Genomic DNA, 20,809 nt, shown 5'->3' on the forward strand with positions numbered 1-20,809 from the left:
CCATATGGGATCGAACCGCCGTCCTTCCTTGGCTAGCACTTGGCTAGCTAGCTCCTCTAGCGCCACCTCACCAGACCCTGCAGTTCCATTTTTATGAAATTATATCTTTTCCACTAATCTACTCTATGCTATCATATAGATTTAACTTCATTCTCATTTATTTTAATTTAAAATCTCTGGCAAAACCAGTCCCACATTCCTTACCACCCACAAATACACACAAATCTTCAACACATTTTATTCGCTCAAAGATTGCTGTTCTTTGTAAAAGCTCATTTCTTGGAAACTCATGTTTAATGTGTAATATATGTGTTTCAGTTACTATGGGCTAAGAGGTATATGGAATCTGATATTCCATCATAGCCAGAATCACATATACTGTATAATTTCATGGGTAAAATTACATGTGAATTAATTTTTACTTGGTTTTGGGGCCACACACGGTGACACTCAGGGGTTACTCTGGCTATGCTCTCAGAAATTGCTCCTGGCTTTGGAGACCATACAGGATGCTGGGGATCAAACTGAGGTCTGTCCTGGGTCAGCTTTCTACAAGGCAAACACCCTACCACTGAGCTATCACTAAGGCCCCCATATAAAAAAATTTATGTGCATTTTAATCACAGATTGGTATAATTTTTATGACTGGTAGGGAGGTAATGTATTTTATCTGTAATGTTAAAATACATATATATGATGATACTATTTTTGGTTATATTCAAATAGCATTATTCAATCATTGTTTTCTGGTTCGAATTAAATTAAACACAAATCTCTCTAGGTTTTAGATTCTATGGCCAAGATTACAATTTACCAAATACCTTGTTCAAAAATAAAATGAATGCATATTTCCCTCTAAATTATCTGGTATATAAAAATATAAATATAGCCAAAATTCTGATGTTGGTTTCATAAAATCCTAATATGCATATTTTATATTTTTCTCTCTTTCATATTAGAGTGTAAATCGCAATCAAATCACCATTCCAATCTAATTCCTCCCTTCTTTTAGGCTGCTTTGGAATGCAGCTATACCTAAGGGAAGAAAGTTAAAAATTATTTTTAAAGTTCCACTAATGAAGATAATACAAATCACTCTACAAGTGTAAGCAAAAATTTAAGACAAATAGCTGAGTTATTTTTAATCTTGTTTTTATTATTTCTGACAAGAATATTTTTCTTTACTTGGGATCATTTTTTCCTTTTCTATTTGGCTCTTACATCTAAGAAAAAGCTATTATCACTGAACCATTTTAGAGGAGAAAAGGAGATTTCTTATCCTGGGCAGAAAAATCTCAGACTCATCTTATAAAAACATATACACAGATGGCAGTGAAATAGATAGTCCATAGAAAGTATCTCAAAGACTAACTAAAATATCTAAGAAAATGCTAAAATTATTTTAACTTTTGCATTCATTCTTTATTAAATAACTTCAACCCTATCATTTAACTGTGTATTCATAACACTGTTATTACAAGTCACAAGTCTTTCCATTATTCATAAATTATAATTTGCTGTCACTTGTACTAAGAACTGATCTTTTTGTTTTTAAAATAAAGAAGTACTCTCTCTTCTACATTATTAATAGTTCTTCAAAATATCATAAATTACTTGGTTACTTGCATAGCATACCTAACCCTGCTTGTGCATGTTCTATTTTTAAAATTCAATTGTGTTTTTCAAAGCTTTAATAAAAATACATGAGTATTTTTATTATTTTGTTAAAACTGCCATTTCTAATATAATTAGAAAAGGAGGATTTATACATTTTCCATTTTCTTTATAATGCTTGCATACAAAAAACAGATCTTAATATGATTTAGCCATCTGTGAAGAAACCAAATATATTTAAATAAAAATGAAGGAGGACCTGGCGAGATAGTACAATGGGTAAGTCACTTGCCTTGCATTCAGCAGACTTGGGTTCAATTCCTGGTACCCCCCCCCAAGCATCACCACATTGATCCTTGAGTACAGAACCAGATGTAAAGCTGTGAATACAGCTGGATTTGGAAAAAAGAAAGGAAAGAAAGAAAGAAAGAAAGAAAGAAAGAAAGAAAGAAAGAAAGAAAGAAAGAAAGAAAGAAAGAAAGAAAGAAAGAAAGAAAGAAGAAGAAGAAAGAAAAGAAAGAAAGAAAGAAAGAAAAGAAGAAAGAAAGAAAGAAAGAAAGAAAGTAGAGAAAGAAAGAAAGAAAGAGAGAGAGAGAGAAAGAGAGAGAAGAGAGGAAGAAAGAAAGAAGAAAGAAAGAAAGAAAGAAAGAAAGAAAGAAAGAAAGAAAGAAAGAAAGAAAGAAAGAAAGAAAGAAAGAAAGAAAAAAGAAAGAAAGAAAGAAAGAAAAAAGAAAGAAAGAAAGAAAGAAAGAAAGAAAGAATGAAAGAAAGAAAGAAAGAAAGAAAGAAAGAAAGAAAGAAAGAAAGAAAGAAAGAAAGAAAGAAAGGAAAGAAGAAAGAAGAAAGGAAGGAAGGAAGGAAGGAAGGAAGGAAGGAAGGAAGGAAGGAAGGAAGGAAGGAAGGAAGGAAGGAAGGAAGGAAGGAAGGAAGGAAGGAAGGAAGAGAGAGAGAGAGAGAGAGAGAAATAATTTTGAGGCCTGTTGAATAGCAATTTGTTATGAAGCCACAAAATTCAGAACTGGGCCTGTTAATATGCAGAAAAGTGGCTAGGAAGCTGTTAGGACCAACATTGAGGGAGGGGAAATCTGCTTCCTATACCAAAACAAACAAATAAACAAACAGAAATCGCACCTCCTGGCTGTTGTAAAATTAACCTGACCTGAAGTAGTGGGAGAACAGTTCAGTTGGTTTAGAACTGGACCTGTTGATATGGTAGAATTCTGATCCCAGTGATATTATTTTAATGGGTGCTATGAACTCAATACATAATATACACAAAAATACACTATTATATGTTTTTAAATAATATTGGTTGCAAATGTTAATATTCTTTTAATGACTTACACACAAAAAATGAGAACAAACAACATCATGTCTTTCTGTAATACTTTAATAATTTTTTATATTATTTTATTTGTTCTTCAATACCTAAAATTTAGGAAGGCTATGATTTAAACTAACTTAATAAATCAAGAGTTATCTGTAATGAGCAAAAGTTTTGTAGGAAAATTTTTGTCAGAATACTGGTCATTTTTCTTATCTAAATAGTCTTAAACTATATGATAGAGAAATTCTACAGTGCTGATGAATTATATAGATTTAGTATCATATAAATAAATAATATCATGTCTAAATTCAAATCACAAGGCCAGTACTTATTTTGTGATTTTTGCTTATCTTTTATTCTCTGGTTTAATATTTCTAACAAGTGTATCTATTCTTTCTGATCTTTGACATATTAGAGAGCATAGCAGACAAGGGAAAATCCTAAATTCTGATTCAATACCTAAAAAGCATATTCAAATAAATTGTAATATGTTTAAATAACTGAGTTAACTTACTTTTCTTCATGTATTTGACAGTTGAGCTCATTAAGTCATCATATTGTAAGGGAGTTTCTGGAAATACATATGAGAGACACTCAGAGGTCAAATTTAGACTCTTCCTTACAGAAGCCAGCAACCACAAGGAGTACAATGAATAAGAAAGTTTTTTTTATAATCATAACTCTACCGCTAAGGCTGATCCTTACACTAAACCTATAAAGAACCCTAATTCTAAAGCTATCCCTAAGCATAATCCTCTCTAATTCTAATTTAAACCCTAACCCTATCTTAAACCCAAACCTAAGCCTAACTTTAATAACTCTAACCCTAACTTAGCCTGAAATAACTCTAGCCTGAAAAATTATCCCTTCACCTAATCCCTAATCCTAAACCTAATCCTACCCTTAGCTCTACTTTAAAAAAACTTAATCCTAACCCTAACCCTAAATTTATCCCTACTCCAAACCTAACAAGAAACTTAACCCTACTCCTAACCCTCAACCTACTCCTCAACCTCAACCTAAACCTACCCCTATTTCTAACCTTAACCCTTAACCTAACCCTAATCAAAACCCAAAAACCTAACCCTAACACTAATGCTACCCTATCCTAAACCTAACACTAATGCTAATCCTAATCATAATTCAAACCCTAAAACTAACCTAACCCTACCACTACAGCTAACATTAACTGAATCTTAACTCTAAAACTAAACCTATCCCTAACCATAAAACACATCTGCTATTATCCCAACACCAACACACATCATTACCCCAACCCAAAACTAATCCTAATCCTAATATGACCTCCACCCCTACTCATACTTCCATTAACCCTAACTCCATGCCTATCTTAACCTTCAAACTAATACTAACCCTAGCTCAAAACCTAATCTTCTACCTAACCCTAACCCTAACCTTAACCCTTACCCCAACCCTAATGATAACCGTAACCCTAACCAAATCATAACCATAACCTTAACCTAACCCTATACATAACCCTAATCCTAACTCTAATGCTAATCCCAATCCTAAACCTATCCCAAACCATAACCATAACCCTACCCCAAGTATTACCCCTTCCCTTAACCCTACCCAATTCCTACACTTACCAGACCCTACCCTAACCTAACCCTAAGCCTAAAATTACCCCTAACCCTACTCCTTTACCTATTCCTAACTCTAAAACTATCCCTAACCCAAAAACAAACCCTAACCCTAACCCAACACTACCCTTAACTCTGCCCCAAGCCCCAACCCTATCCTAATCTAACCATACCTCTAATAATGCAAACTCTAAACCTAATCCTAACCCAAATCCTAAACTAATGCTAACCCTACATCTACCTATACCCCTACATCTACAGCTAACCCTAACATTAACCTAATCCTAAATCTAACCCTACACCTAATCCTACTCCTAACCCTAACCTACCCCTAATAGTAATCCTACTCCATTATTTTTTTGTTGTTGTTAGTCAAAGTAAAATGGTCATTTAAAATAATATAAAGTTAATAGATGGGTTTAAGTAGAATAGAGTTAAAAAGTATGTGTGGCTGGATCATTGGGAAATGAATGAATTGGTTTTAAAAAAAAAGAATGAAATAATACAAAGGTTGTTTTTTATTTTTATATTTTTATTTCTTATTTAATCACCATGTTTACAAAAGTTTTGGTGCTGGGGTTTCAGTCAAAGAACATAACCCCCCATCCTTCACCAGAGGGTAAGGAGCCTTTGGACCTGTGATCAGCAAAGCAAGTTATAAAATCTATAAAGCTAATTTATAGTTAAACTGGCCTAAGGTCATGAAGAACAATTGGCAGCTATGAAAAAGGGGGCCACAATCACAATGGGGGGGTGATTACAAGAGAGCTAAATATTTTGTTTATGAGCTGTACTTGCTAATTAGTTATACCTGACCTTGGGGAAATGGAGGGGAGTTTCCTTCCTGTTGACAGGCTAGGAGAGGAATGTCCATGGAGTATTTAAAGATGGAATGAAGATGAAGTCTTATACCTAGCCCAATAAGGTCCAAATATAAAACAAGTATATTTAGACTTCTGTTTCCCAAAGAAACAATGACAGACTGATTTTGACTCATCAAAAAATTTGCCTCTCATCCCTTTCAAATGCCTTTCTTTAAAATTAAAATTTTTGTTTATATTCTAAATAAAATCAAAATGAAAGCCCTGCTTGCCAAAGAATAACCTAAAAACCTTCAAGCACTGAAGTAGAACAAAGAAACACAAGCTTGAAAATGTTGTTATTCTCTTCTCTCTCTCTCTCTCTTCTCTCTCTCTCTTCTCTCTCTCTCTTCTCTCTCTCTTTCTCTTTTTGGTTTTGCAACAAAATGTTGTTATTCTCTTCTCTCTTCTCTCTCTCTTCTCTCTCTCTTCTCTCTCTCTCTCTCTCTCTCTCTCTCTCTCTCTCTCTCTCTCTCTCTCTCTCTCTCTCCTCTCCTCTCTCTCTCTCTCTCTCTCTCTCTCTCTCTCTCTCTCTCTCTCTCTCTCTCTCTCTCTCTCTCTCTCTCTCTCTCTCTCTCTCTCTCTCTCTCTCTCTCTCTCTCCTCTTTCTCTTTTTGGTTTTGCACCACAACCCAGAAGTATGGAGTGTTCCTGGCTCTGTACTCGGGAATTATTCCTGGTGGGCTTATGTTGCAAAAATTATTTTCTAAGAAAAAGATTTTGGATTTTGTTTCAATTCTGTCACATTCCTCCACTTCCACTTTAACTGATTTCTGAAAGGCATCTGTTTGTTTACTTGTGAACTTCTGTATAAATTTATTTTTTAGACCACCAACAGAATAATTTGAATAAAGGGAATTACTTAGCCCTGTGTTCCTCAATAATATCAGTCTTAGTATAAAAATAAGAGTCTTTTTCTCAAATAGAACTCCCACTCCCTGACACAATTAGTTTGATTGTTCCCTCTACTATCATCTTCATTCTATGCTTCAGTTTTCTGAATCTGGTTCTTGCTTTTTTCAACAATCCCAAATATTATATAGAGGCAATTTCTCATTTTGATAGCTGAACATATTACTTTTTTTTTTTTTTTTTTTTTGGTTTTTGGTTTTTGGGTCACATCCGGCAGCGCTCAGGAGTTATTCCTGGCTCTACACTCAGAAATCGCTCCTGACAGGCTCGGGGGACCATATGGGATTCTGGAATTCAAACCACCATCCTTCTGCATGCAAAGCAAATGCCTTACCTCCATTCTATCTCTCTGGCCCATGAACATATTACTTACAGAGTTAAAGGAAATGGAATTATTTTTTCTTACACCTTGTCTCTGACTTTTCATATCTCCAATTCTGTTAGAATCAAGAATTAAAATGATGATGAAAAGAAACGCTGCTGAAAGAGGGAGAATAAACACTTATTCTTCAACAAAGCTTGATCTAGGTCAGATCTTCCCATCTCAAAAAAGAAGTGTGTTTACCAAGCAAATTAAAAATTACCCTGCAGAGTGGTCTTATGTTTTTTGAAATTTATTGACAAATGTACCATAGGACCATATGTACCAATTGCTACAGTTTACTTAACATGAGGTGGAAATCACTCTTTAAAATGATATTGAATATTCTAAATTTGGATTCACAAATTTTTTTTGTTTATCTCCTGTTATGATCTTCCTGATTAAGTGAGAGACATGAAGGGTTGACGTTTTCCAAACAAAACATGTGCTCGAATACATAATCTGATTAAGTAACAAAATTCTTTAAATTATACAAGTCAACTATCATAACCAACTAATATTTGACCCTTGTGCTATGCTTGTGTTATGCTAATCAAAGAGAATATTAAGTAAAATAAGACATATTCCGTATTCTTGAGGAACCAAAAATGAGAAAGATAGGCTAAGTTTATGTTGGGTTTCTGATTCTACCCTAATCAATAATTGTACTCCACCCTAGGGTGTGACCTGGTGATAGTATATTGGATTATTCCTTACTTGATATTCTGCTCACACTTAAGTGTGGGACCTGATTCTTGTCAATAAAAGCAGGGGTCTGAAGAAGGCAGGGACTCATTCTTTGGTCTTCTTCTACTGAGCTGCAAAATATCTTAGGAGCAGAAAGCTTGTGGTTTGAATTCTTTGCTTAAACACTGGATTTCCTGAACCCATTTTTGTACCTTTTCACTGAGTGAATTATTTCCTGTGAATCTCTACAACTGGATCTGTTCCCTCTGTCCTAATCTGACAGGGGGATGGGAAATGCCTTTCCTGTCTGGGAGCTTGCTAGGAATCAAACCTCAATGTGACACTTCGGTTTATACTTTAGCATAAAAAAAAAATTACATACAAAAGAACAAAGGATAAATACCATTATAATGCTAACCATAAAAAGATGTTGAAAGAATAAGTGAAAGTATTCAAATTAGCCTAGAATACTTATAAATATTCATCATGCACCTCCTTTGGTCCAGGCATTATATAAGCACTGGGAGACAGAGGGAATATTAGTTCCTACCTTAATGTAATGTAAGTCAGCTAGAGAGACACATTTTAAAATAGAAGTTAAAACATAATTGTAATTAATTCAAAAGCTTCATGAGAATAGAGTAATAAAAATGAATGGAACAGAGAACTAATTGAAATATAGAAATCAAAGGATTTTCAGAGGAAGTAACATTAGAGACATAAAAGATTGGGACCAGAGTGATTTGATTTGGGTGACACAGATTTGATCCTCGACATCCCATATGGTCCCCCAAGCCTGCCAGGAGTAATTTTTTTTATAATATGTTTATTTAAGCACCAAGATTACAAACATGTTTTCTGAGCACAGAGCTGGGAGTAATGCCTGAGCACTGCTAAGTGTGCCCCAGAAACAAAACAAAACAAAACAAAACAAAGAAGACATAAAAGATGCAGAGGTATTTGACAAGAAAAGAGTGAGGAGGAGAATTTTAGGAGAAAATAATTACGTGATCAAAGGAAAGATTTTTCAATGAAACTCACGTGGCTTGTTGTAAACTATAGGGAGTCATAGGAGGTAGAATGTTAGAAATTGGGAATCAATAATGCAAGGCCCAGTAGCCAGTTGGGTAACTAAATTTTATTATAAATACTGTTAAAAGTTGTGGAAGCATGTGAAATGGAGGAGGAAATCCTTTCTAATGACATCAAGTATTTATAATGTGCCAAAATGACATGGCATGTATATATAAACTCTATACAATGCTCTGAAAAGGTTTCATGCAATTTCTCTGCAGCACCCTTCTCTGGTCTTGCCTACATTAATTTTTAGTGACTGCATCTCTTCGGTAAGTATTTAACTGTCAGTTCTTATTTCTTTCCATGTATCGAACTTCTAGTAACTCTATCATTATAATCTCCTCAACAAAGTTGACCTGTACTCATCTATGATATATCATGTTCCAGTCCCCATCTCATCTGCCCATTTCCTGAAGCCTCTTTATGTTCTTTTTAAATTTTTTTTATTTAAATTTATTTATTTATCTATTTGGGGCCACACCTGGTGATGCTCAGGGGTTACTCCTGGCTATGCACTCAGAAATCGCACCTGGCTTAGAGGACCATATAGGACACCTGCGAACCTAACCTCAGTCTGTCCTAGGTCAGCCACTTGCAAGGCAAACGCCCTACCGCTGTGCCACCACCTTGGCTCCTTCTTTATGTTCTTGACCTTTCACACTTCCTTAAGATTCTGACACTTACCTCCACTTCTCTTATTCACCTGTGGGGCCCTAGTTTCTGAACACGAAGGGATGCCATTTTGTAAAGGATCACATGTTAGGCTTCTCTTTCTCAAGCCAAAATTTCCATTAGCACGGCCCGAGGCTACCTTGCTATACCAGGTAGCCTATCTGGAAAGAACGCAAGGGAGCTAGTAGGGAGGTGTCTTTTATAACAGGCAATCCTCTTACAGATCATCAGAAGCTAGAACCTCCTCACCCCCTCCTTATAAAAAAAAACTGGCTTGTGACCTGTCAGTTTGGGGGCTTCTGACTGATGGAATAAAGTTTTATTTCGCTTTACTCCAATTGTATGGCCTCATCCTTAAACCCCGGATTCTAACACAACCAAACCCTCAGCCTTTGCCTCCGCCTCCTGACTTGGTTATATACTATATTTATCAGTCAAAAAAATTGTGTCTAGAGCTGCACACCAGGGTGGCCGAGCCTGAGGAGATGGTCCAAATGGCAGAATGCCAGACGAGCCAGCTGCAACAGTTGGACAGGAGTTCCAGAGGCTCCTAAATCTACTGCAGCTGAGATACAGCGGATGATCAAAAGGCTCACAGTTGTGTAGAGTAAGAAGAGCCAGCATCTAGCAACTGAGAACCGCTGCAAGAACTGCCAGCCTGGGTGATTAGCAATGGACCCTGCAGAATTTGCAGCCCTTCAGTCCCAGAAAAAAAAGCTGTCAGCAGGATTGGGAGCAAGAGGCAGGGATGACTGACCTATCCAGTCTAGGGGGAGTTCAGGCTGTCGTGTGTGTGTGTGTGTGTGTGTGTGTGTGTGTGTGTGTGTGTGTGTGTGTGTGTGTGTGTGTGTGTGTGTGCTATGTGGGATGGGCCAATGAGGAAGCCCAGTTCTGGTCCCCTAAATACAACGTCTTCCCACCCCTCGAATGTCATTTTGCCCTCTACCTAAAGACCCTTTAGTTTTCTGCTTTCTCCTGTCCTCTTCCAGTTTAGAATAAGACAGGAGGAGGAAAAGGCAGAAGGTCTGATGCCAAGAAACTAAAGAAAAAGATGAACGCTCTGGCAAGGGTAAGAGCCCTTCTTCTTGAAGGCACATCCTGCCAGTGTCAGGAGCAGAATCTTGGAGGATGGCCTCTCTGGCCCCCAAAGGACTGAAGCAGGCTGGCAGGCTGGTACACTATGCTATGGGGCTGTGCCTATCAGGCTTGCAGGAAGAAACCAGACCCCTGTCCCTGACTTCCCACGTTCAGAATGTGGTATTGGCTGTTGCCCAGCCTTTTCCAAGTTTCCAATAATTCTCACCTCTTTCCATGATCCTTGGTTTCAGTTCAACTTTGTATATAAAGTTGATTTTATTTTACTTTTTTTTTTTTTTAACAAAACAAAAACTTTTAAAAAGGAAAAGCCCTGGAGATGCAAGCGGTCAGGGCTGTCCTGTTATTTCTGACCATTGGGCCGGTCTAGGGTGCTGGTGCCGGGAATCTGGATCTGGGTGTTGTTCAGCATGTGCTGCAGGGCCTGTCCGAAGGGCGTGGAGAGGATTTCAGAGGGAAGGTCGGTGATGTAGGAAGGGATCTTCCGCCCAGTCAGGAACTGGGCCACTTCGTTGCTGAAGGTGTTGCAGTTGTGGTCAAGGAGTTTGTAGGCCTCCCCTCGGAACTCAGACTCCCTCATGGAGGACAAGTACTCCAGAAAGATCTCCTCTGTGACTTCAGTGCTCCCCACATCAACCACACGGTCCGGGGGCCCAAGCATCATCCCTCCCGGGGAACAGCTGGAGATACCACTGGCGCCATAGAAGAACTCATCCTTATGCACAACTATGGAGGTGTGCCAGATGCCTTCCAGTTGTTTCCCCAGCATGATGGGGCTGAGGCGCCGGGCCAGGCCCTTGGACAGGTCGTACACGTAGAGCCTCACGGGGTAGAGGTGCGGCGGCTCCATCGGGACCGGCCGGGAGAACGAGGGGGCGCGGGAACACGGAGCCACGGAGCCGGGCGCCCCAGCGCTCCTCGCCTTTTTTTTTTTTAATAAACCAAAGCAAAAACAAACAAAAGAAGCTTTGTGTCTATCCTGATTAAAATTTAAATAATTTGTATTATTGTTAAATATCTTTATTAACCATATATAAACACATACATAAGTATGTGCATTTATTTAGTTTATAACTTACATCTTTATTTCCTATTTGACTAGATCAGGAATGTTTGTAGGTTTTTTATTTTGATCAAGGAAAATATAGTTAGAAGCATTTAGTGCTCCTCCATATCTAATTTTCCATGGGCTAAGAATATGATGACTACATTCTCCCTCTCTCTGTACTCTTTGAATCAGGTTTATGAAACTTGCCATCAATCAATGTACAAAAGAGACACATGGTACTGCTTGGTCGGTGATCTTAAGTGTAGCTCAAGATTTCACACAATCCTCTTTCACTATAACAGCAAAATATTAGGTTTCATATTGTGAATGGTATAGTTATCACATAGTAATGATTAATAAGGCATCTTGACCTATAAACTTGAATTTAGTGTTAGCATTTTAATAATACTTGGTGCTAAGTCATAATACAGTCTAGTCGAATTATAGAGAAATGCTTGAAGAATTGATCAGACTCTCCATGTTATGATTTCTTGTCAAATCTCAATTTTGTCCTCAGAGATATGCTTTATTGCCTTTGTATGATGATAGCCACTTTTGCAATTGTTCTTATTAAATAATTGTCTTCTAGTTACTAGACAATTTTCTTATAATTAATTACAATAAACACTATACTGACTTAATGAGCCAAGATAACCAAAATGTATTCTACATTCCCCCTTTTGTCTCCCTTCCTCTTTACTAGCTTTTTTTTAAACAATCAAATTACATTTCTTTTTACTATATTTATCTCCACTATATTTTCAACCTTCTATTAAAACGTGTTGTTCTAGAAAAGTTACTGGTTACTTGTTAGTTGATAAAAACCTAAAGATAGTGTTCTCATCCACCACCATCCCTTTATTCTCCCATTCCTGGCCCCTATTTAGATCCAAGTTACTCCACTATTTTTCCCCTTTTTTGATGTGGTCAAAGGATTTACCCTGGCAGATTTTTGAAGTGTTCTGATTGAGAATGTCCCATTGTATTCTTCAGATTTCTAGGATGTTCAGTGGCACCAAATGCACCTAGCTCTTTTTACATTTCATACACACTAGACTTTTATCAAGTTCTATTATTTATAACATAATCAGAAACAGGAAATTACAATAACCCTTGACACAAAGGAAATATCAGAGCTTCAGAAATTATATAGGTTGTTATGTTCTAAGTACCAGTCTAAATTTCTGGTTCTCACTTTACCTGGAAAACTGCCACTGAAACAAGATTTTAAAGTACCCTGAAAATTGTTTAAATTAAGCAAAGTTGAAACACATCCCATAGATGCCACCATGTGAGTTCATTATTCAGTTCCATACCTCCATATCATTCTCAAAAGAAGGGGCAGGTGTTACTAAAACCCAACCACAAACATGTTTGCAATCATGGTATTTAGAGATACTTATAAAATAAATAAAATAAAAAAGGGTTTGGTGGCCATACTAATGTCAAATGACATATATTTTAATCTTCAAAAGGTTTTAAGAGACAGAGTGTCATTTCTTAATAATAAAGGGATATGTTCATTTAGAAGAAGTCACATTTCTGAACATATATGCACCCAATGAGGGACAGAAAAATACTTAAAACATACTTAATAGATACTTAAAATACTTAAAAAATATGGGTGGTGTTCTTTACATGACTGAAACCCAAACACAATCATGTATGTAATTAAGGTGTTTAAATAAATTTAAAAAAAATACTTAATAGATATAAAAGGACGTCAATAGCAACACAATAGTAGTTGTAGACTACTCTGTTACTTCTTAATAAATCAACCAAGCTAAAACTCAGAGTATATAATGGCTTTAAAGGAAGAAATGGAAAGGAGGGGATTAGTTGGTATATAGAGAGCTTTTCACCCCTCAAAATACACAATCTTCTCTAGAGCACAGGGATCTCAATGATCACACATAGTGCCACAAAACATAGCTCCATAAAATTAAGAGGATAAAAATTGCATAAATTATCTTCTCAGACCATGATGCACTGAAAATTGAAATGAATTACAAACAGAAACAGAGAAAAATCTTTAACACCTGGAAATTAAACACCTAACTACTGAACAACCAGTGGGTTCAAGAGGAAATTAAAGAGGAACTCAAAAGATTTCCTGGAAACAAACAAGAGTAATTATGCTAACTAACAGAACATGTTGGTCACAGCAAAAGTGTTATGAAGAAGAAAATTGACAGTTTTGCAAGCATTTATTAAAAAGGAAAAAAGGCCCCACATAAATAGCAGGACAGCATAAAATGATGAACAAAATAAATCAAAACCAGGAAGAAAAAAGAAAATAATAAAACAAAAAAGAATTATTGAATTGGAAATCTCACATAAAATACAATCAAAAATAATAAATGTAAGCAAGAATTGGTTCTTTGAAAAAAAAATAAACATGATTGACAAACCATTAACAAGACTTATAGAAAGAACCCTAATAAACAAATCAGAAATAAAAGATGTCACAAGGTTCACGGCAGAAATTTAAAGAATAATCAGTGATTACTCTGAGAGTCTTATTCAACAAAATGAGTAAAACTAGAAGAAGTAAATACATTTTCGAAGCCTTCTTCACCTTCTAAGTTTCAACCACAGGAAATCATATCTTTCAGGAATACCTGAAATGACTTGTCACTATTGATGAAATTGAAATGGTAATCAAAAGCCTTTTCCAAAACAAAAGCCTGGTCCTAGATAGATTTACTAATGAATTCTTTTAGAGCCTAAAGAGGACCCACTGCTAATCCTTTTCAAGCTCTTCCAGTAAATTAAAGAAACAAAAATACTTCCAGTTTCTGTGAGATAACATCACCGTGATACCAAAAGCAATCACTTCAAAATAAAAAAAAAAAGTTCAAGGCTGATATTGTTGATGAACACGGATGCAAAGTTCCTGAACAATTTACTAGCAAATAGAATCTAGCAATGCATCCAAAAAACATATGATATAACCAAATAGGATTTTTCTCAGGGATGCAGGGATGGTTTATCATTAACAAATCAATCAACATAATACACCATATCAATAACAGAAAATAATAAAAAGTGTCTGATTCTATCAATAGATGCAGGGAAATATTTTATAATTTTTGCATCCATTTATGATTAAAAAACTATGAGATGGAAATCAAAGAAAACTTTATTAGTATAGTAAAAGCCTTTACCAGAAGCCCACAACAAACATTATATTGAGTTAGAAAAACCTAAAAGTGTTTTCCCTAAGATCTGTCACAAATAAAGATTGCCCACTCTCACCACTTCTATTTAAATAGTGCTGAAAATATTTGCCATAGTAATTAGGCAAGAAAAATATATCAGGGGCATCAACAGAGAAAAGCAAAAGTTAAACTCTATTTGCAAATAATCTGATACTATATAAATATAAATATATATATATTTCTAAAGGCTCTACAAAATATCTTCTAGAAACAATAGATTTATATAGTAAAGTTTAAGGCTACAAAATTAATACACAAAAAATCCATACCAAGACTCTCTCTATACAAATAATGAAAGAGATGTTTAGAAACTCGGTTCCATTCAAGAGTGTGCCTCAGAAAATCAAATATACAGTCAATTTAAATAAGAAGGTAAAAAACAAATACAAAGAAAATTACAAAAATTACTTCAAAAAATGAAAACAGACACAATAAAAGGGAAAGATATGCCCTGTTCATGGATTTGGAGTAGTAATATCCTTAAGATGGAATACACCCCAAAGCATTGTACAGATTTAGTGCAACCCCATAAAGGTACCCATGACTTATTTCAAAGAAATAGATCAAATGGTTTTGAAATTTATATGGAACAATCAACCTCCACAAATAGCTAAAGCTATCCTTGGGAAGAAGATGGGAGTATCACTTTCCCCAACTTCAAATTGTTCTATAAAGAGGTACCAATTATAACAGGATGGTTGCTGAAATAAAGGTGACCCTCAAATCAATAGAAAATACTGAGACAAATCCTCAAGTATATAATTAATTAGTCTTTTAGAAAGGAGCAAGAAGTATGATTTGAAGCAAAGAAATCATCTTCAACTTGTAGTGCTGAGAGAACTGGTCATCTTAAAGCATAAAAAGGAACTCATATATCTCTTTAACACTATGCACAAAAGATCAAATCAAAATGGATTTGTGCTTAACTTATTCATTACATAGGGATACTTTCTGTAACTTATAGTTATCTATGTAGAATGTATCTGTATAATAAAAATGTCATATATAAATGTGTAATTGCATATATTCCTACTCTACATTCAGTAACGTTAGTAATAGTTAGAGCATTTAATCTTGGAACTGAAAAAAATTCTATAAAGGAGACTTTTATATATCCCTAGAGCCAGCTGCTAAGCATTTATCAATGCACTATTATATTATGGGAGTAGTGAAGACAAAAGTATGGGCTAGGAGAACTGTATGTAGTTACATTCCCAGAATCAATTTCCATGCTGTCTTCTTCATAAACAGGAACATATATTGTACAGCAAAAACGTTCTCATGAAATCTTGTATTCAGCTATATAATCTTGCCCTTATTTCTTCCTAAGTTCAGGGAATTATCTCAAACTTTGGACTACTGTCAACATGACTTAATAACAAATTGAAGTTATAACTCAGATATCATGTGTATACTGAAACTAACCTGAAAAACTTGCATTAAACTATTTAGAAATCTAACCCACTATTATAGTTAATACTAGGCAAAATAGTTTTCATCCACCTAAGATACAGTTATCCATCATGAGAGGAAAAGACTGCCCAAGAATAAACAAAAATTTATGTTGTTGATAGAACCAAAGAATTCTGAGAGAATAACTATGTTCTGGAACAGGTCTAAGCAAAAATGCTAATCTAGACTTTGTAAATTGATCCTTAGCTTTTAATCTGATTAAAATGTGCTCTTAGTAATTTGCACCAAAATGATTTCTTCCTGAAATGTAGCATGGGGTTTGCAACTTTAGATGAGGTAATTAATGGGCTGGGAGTAGAGGACAGATACTTCTATCTATTACTATTAGGACTTCATGTTTATATACCTGAGTTTAATTTTCAGGCTAATACTTTCTGTTGCACATGTTTGCATCTGTAGCAGTTTTATATTGTGTCCTAAGCATAGGAGAAAACAAGTAGTAGAAAAATATTAATATAAATTTTCTAAATTAAACTTGGTTGTAAATCAGAGAATGATTGTGCAAGAAATGTAGTGAATAAGAAAATTCCACTCCCATCTTTGGCCAAATGGCTAATTTAGATCCATCTGTGGTCATTTGTAAATGTCTCAAGGCAGAAGGAATGAAGCAATATGGTTGTAGGATCCAACAGTTCATTTTCTTTAGTGGTGTGAGTTGTAGAAGCTGGAATACAATGAATATAAGCTATTGCTGTTAGTTGGCAGAAAAACTTAAAAAAAAAAAGTTCCTCTATATTTTCATTATACTATATATCTGGATAAAAGAATAAAAGTTGAGTCAGCAAGCCTGAACAACTCTATCCTCTGGGACACAGCATCAACAAAATGTTCAGTTATTTAACCAGACTTATTGTCTGTCCAGCAATCTGGGTGGCTTATATCAGTGAAGGTGGTGAAAAGTGTGACAGTCCCCGATTGCATGACACTGTTTCCTTCTGAATGACACCAATCCCTCTGAGACAGAGAAGTAAATAAATATCAACACAGGCAAAATACATGAGTGTTTCAGTTATGCTTTCATGAAGGTAGAGAATATAACCATGAAACTAAAAAGACTTTCTGCTTTATAGCCTCTCCCTGTGTTTTTCTGCACAATCACTTTGTTTGTTTTATAGTCATTTTCTCTCTCTATTTCCCCATGTGTAAGTTCTGGAAATAATGAGCCTCACTATTTCTCATGTTCCTTTGGCATATAGGAAATCCTCAATAAACATCTATTGTACGAATGTGATGTAATAGCCTGAAGGGCATTTGCTATTTAATTAATAAAGCAGAAGCTAAAAATGGCATGGTAGGGAAAAATGCTCCTTTGCTAAGTGAAATTTATAAGATCTAGAGACTTAATTAGTGCAGGTTCAACTGCAAATTTAACATTTACTAAACATTATGTTCCTTGGCTTCCTCACATAGAAAATGAGTATAGCATTGCAAGCCTTAAACTCTTCTAAAACTCTTGAGAATTCCAAAAGAAGGAGCAGGAACAGTAGCGCTGAGGTAGTGAGTTTGCCTTGCACAGTACTGACCCAGGATGGACCGCTGATTCCCAAGCCAGGAGTGTTTTCTGAGCACATAGAAAGGAGTAATCCCTGAGTGTCACCAGGTGTGGCCCCCCCAAACAAACAAATTCCAAAAGGAGTAATTTCTCTAAAGTAATTTCTCTAAAGGTGTAAGTTAACATTGCAATAAAGAAGCTTAGCAGGGCCGGGCGGTGGCGCTAAAGGTAAGGTGCGCCTGCCTTGCTTGCGCTAGCCTTGGACGGACCGCGGTTCGATCCCCCGGTGTCCCATATGGTCCCCCAAGCCAGGAGCAACTTCTGAGCACATAGCCAGGAGTAACCCCTGAGCGTTACCGGGTGTGGCCCAAAAACCAAAAAAAAAAAAAAAAAAAAGAAGCTTAGCAATTTCCATAAATAAAATTTCTGTTAAATTACCTTCATTCATTTGCTTACTAAACTGACAAAATTAAGTTTATTGGTATCTGGTCTTATTCCTACTAGCAAACCTTGTATTTAGTCAGGCTTTTTTTTTTTACCCCTATTGCTTCTAAAGTAACTTTTTCTATACATTTTAATTATTTGTAAAGAAAATTGCCATCTCCTTTAAATCAACCTGCAAAGTCACAAACTTGTAAATGATAAAAAAAATAAACATATATAACAGTAAGATATAACCTTGACCCTTCTTCCCAATGTGTTAAAAGCAAACCGATCTTTCCATTGTAGGAATTATCTGTATTCTCTTCCCAATCTTCTTCAAGCTAAAATTGCAGATTGAAGGCTCTTTTCCAATCATTAAAAAGGGGGATCCTGTACCTTTAATAACGGAGACCTGGGGAGAGTTTTCCTTCCAAATTTCTCCCCAGGCTTCCAAGTGACGAAATCAGCTGTAATCTGAGAACTGAAGAAATCCTTGGGATATCAATTAGCCAATGGGGTTAAAAAAAAAAAAAAAAAAAAAAAGCTCCGCATTCCCACTAGGTCCGGGAGCTGAAATATCTGGAGGCCAGAGCTTCTCTGACTACAGGTTGCATCTCCCCAGTGAAGAGGGGAAACCTGAGAGTGTGAGCCGGGTTCAAACCAGCCAGTTTGCAGTCAGACCCCTGGAGGAGGGGCTTCCTCTTGCCCCGGCGCACTGGGATCCTGCAGGGAAAGAAGAAAAAAAAAAAAAGCCACTTTAGTTCTAGCCACCCTGCTCAACGCATACCAAGTGCAGGCAGAGCAAACACTGCGCTGCAAGCCTTGCTACCGGACCCTGGGTGTTGCATGCAGCCTCATGAATCCAGCTGCGGAGGAGGAGCCGAGGTGCAGCAAGCCGACAGTAACTAGGGCTGACGCGGTCTCTGGGAGTCCCTGATTCCAAGGAGATCCCCTTTCTTGAGCCTGGACTCAGTCTTTTTTCAGGGTTCCGGGGGCCAGCCGGCATCTCCAGGATGGTGTTGCTAAAGTTTCTCTGGATGGCTTTCTTCTACCACCTGTGTCAGGGCTACTTCGACGGTCCCCTGTACCCAGAGATGTCCAATGGCACTCTACACCACTACTTCGTGCCCGACGGGGACTATGAGGAGAATGACGATCCAGAGAAATGTCAGCTGCTGTTCAGGGTGAGTGACCGGCGGCGCTGCTCCCAGGGGGAGGACAGCCAGGCCAGCAGTCTGTTGAGCCTCACCCTGCGGGAGGAGTTCACGGTCCTGGGCCGCCAGGTGGAGGATGCCGGGCGCGTCCTGGAGGGCATCAGTAAGAGCATCTCCTACGACCTGGACGGGGAGGAGAGCTATGGCAAATACCTGCGGCGGGAGTCGCACCAGATAGGGGATGCCTACTCCAACTCGGACAAGTCCCTCACCGAGCTGGAAAGCAAGTTCAAGCAGGGCCAGGAACAGGACAGCCGGCAGGACAGCCGACTCAACGAAGACTTCTTGGGGATGCTAGTCCATACCAGGTCTCTGTTGAAGGAAACGCTCGACATCTCTGTGGGCCTGAGGGACAAATATGAGCTATTGGCCCTCACCATCAGGAGTCATGGGACCCGGCTCGGAAGACTGAAGAATGATTATCTGAAAGTTTAGGTGCAAAGGCAGAGACCATCCCAACCAGCTCCCATTCCCCCAATGGAAAGGAAGGGAGACAGAAGAAGGGGTTACTCTTCCTGGACATATTCAGATTTGCCACGGGAGAATTCTCTGAAGTCATCTTTAGAAAGAAGAACTGAGTTGTTTGGAAAAAGAGGGGGAGGGAGGGTTGTGTTTGGTGTTTGAACATCATTTGTATCATTGCGATTGATTTGTCACCTGAAGAGAACAAATTTAAGCCTTGCATCCTGTCTTTCCGAGAGGACTTGGTAACTCTGAGACACATGTTTCAACAGCACCTAGAAGAGCAGAGTTTATGCAGTGGGGACTGATAACGGTTCCCTGTAATGATGGGAATGTCCCCTAAAGCAAAATGCAGACGTTCCTTGTGCCTTCAGTCATCTCTCTGGGCTCTGAAATTGTCAAAGCTGCCAGTTTGTCACATGAGCGCTCAGGGACTGCTCTGCATGCCTGCCAGAGGATGAAAATTGCCCTGTTCTCCTTTTCTCTCTTATTTATTAACCAAGGTCTCTGAGTTTTTGTTTTTAAACATTTTGTTTCGGTTAAAGAGTTTTGTCTAGAAACTATGTGCAAAATCATCTTTTGAAGGGAGATGTCAGAGGAGCCTCTGTGTGTTTCAGCTAGTGGATAAACATTTCAGAGTGCCACTTATGTGGTGGCACTTCCACAGATTCCAGTTTATATGCTCACTTGCAATGTCTCTAATTGTATGCCTGTGCCATCAGTCTGTAGTCTTCTGCGAAAAAAAGTAGGTTTAACACACACCAACATGCCTTGATATAGGTTGCAATGTATTTTTTTTTCATTTGAGGTTTTTGCTTATGTTTGCATATGGTAAATAATTGTACTTCAAATAGAAGGAAATTCTAATTCTATTGATGTCTTAATGAAGGTTTATTATTCTGCCAATAAATATGTTCCTGTATTATACTGGTTTATTTTCTAATTTATATAACTTGTAACTTTTAGAGTGCAAAGAGGATCCAATGTCAAATGAAAGGATGGAATTTATGCCAGTTACTTAGCATGAGCTAGACTGAGCCAGAACTTGATCACTGCAAGTCTGTCTAAAAATTTCATTAATGAAATTACACATTCTATAATGTATAAACTGGTGTTAAAACCAGGTTGATATTATCTAATGAAAGATTTAAAAAGGTAGAAGAGTTCTTGATTTCAGGTGTTTTCCCAGCCAACCATCACCCTCACCACACTTTAAGTATTATTTGCTTCCACACATAGATATAGACATATTTTTATTGGGGGAAAT

The 20,809-nt window shown here is 37.0% G+C and overlaps 2 protein-coding genes across 2 annotated transcripts; one reads left to right on the forward strand and one right to left on the reverse strand.

Annotated features, from left to right (window-relative positions):
• Positions 1-10,352: 10,352 nt before the first annotated feature.
• Positions 10,353-19,540, forward strand: FIBIN (fin bud initiation factor homolog). The gene is made up of 2 exons (XM_049780965.1): positions 10,353-10,359; positions 18,811-19,540. Exon 2 carries the CDS (start codon positions 18,880-18,882, stop codon positions 19,513-19,515), a length of 636 nt encoding a protein of 211 aa, XP_049636922.1. The 5' UTR covers positions 10,353-10,359; positions 18,811-18,879; the 3' UTR covers positions 19,516-19,540.
• Positions 10,512-11,108, reverse strand: LOC126018874 (desumoylating isopeptidase 1-like). Its single transcript, XM_049780968.1, has one exon. The coding sequence runs from the start codon at positions 11,057-11,059 to the stop codon at positions 10,553-10,555; it is 507 nt and encodes a 168-aa protein (XP_049636925.1). The 5' UTR covers positions 11,060-11,108; the 3' UTR covers positions 10,512-10,552.
• Positions 19,541-20,809: the final 1,269 nt, after the last annotated feature.

Source organism: Suncus etruscus, chromosome 9 (assembly GCF_024139225.1).
Source record: "Suncus etruscus isolate mSunEtr1 chromosome 9, mSunEtr1.pri.cur, whole genome shotgun sequence".
NCBI lineage: Eukaryota > Metazoa > Chordata > Mammalia > Eulipotyphla > Soricidae > Suncus > Suncus etruscus.

Excerpts from the sequence above, each read along its gene's own strand:
- FIBIN (XM_049780965.1), top strand. The coding sequence starts at position 18,880 with ATGGTGTTGCTAAAGTTTCTCTGGATGGCTTTCTTCTACCACCTGTGT.
- LOC126018874 (XM_049780968.1), bottom strand. The coding sequence starts at position 11,059 with ATGGAGCCGCCGCACCTCTACCCCGTGAGGCTCTACGTGTACGACCTG.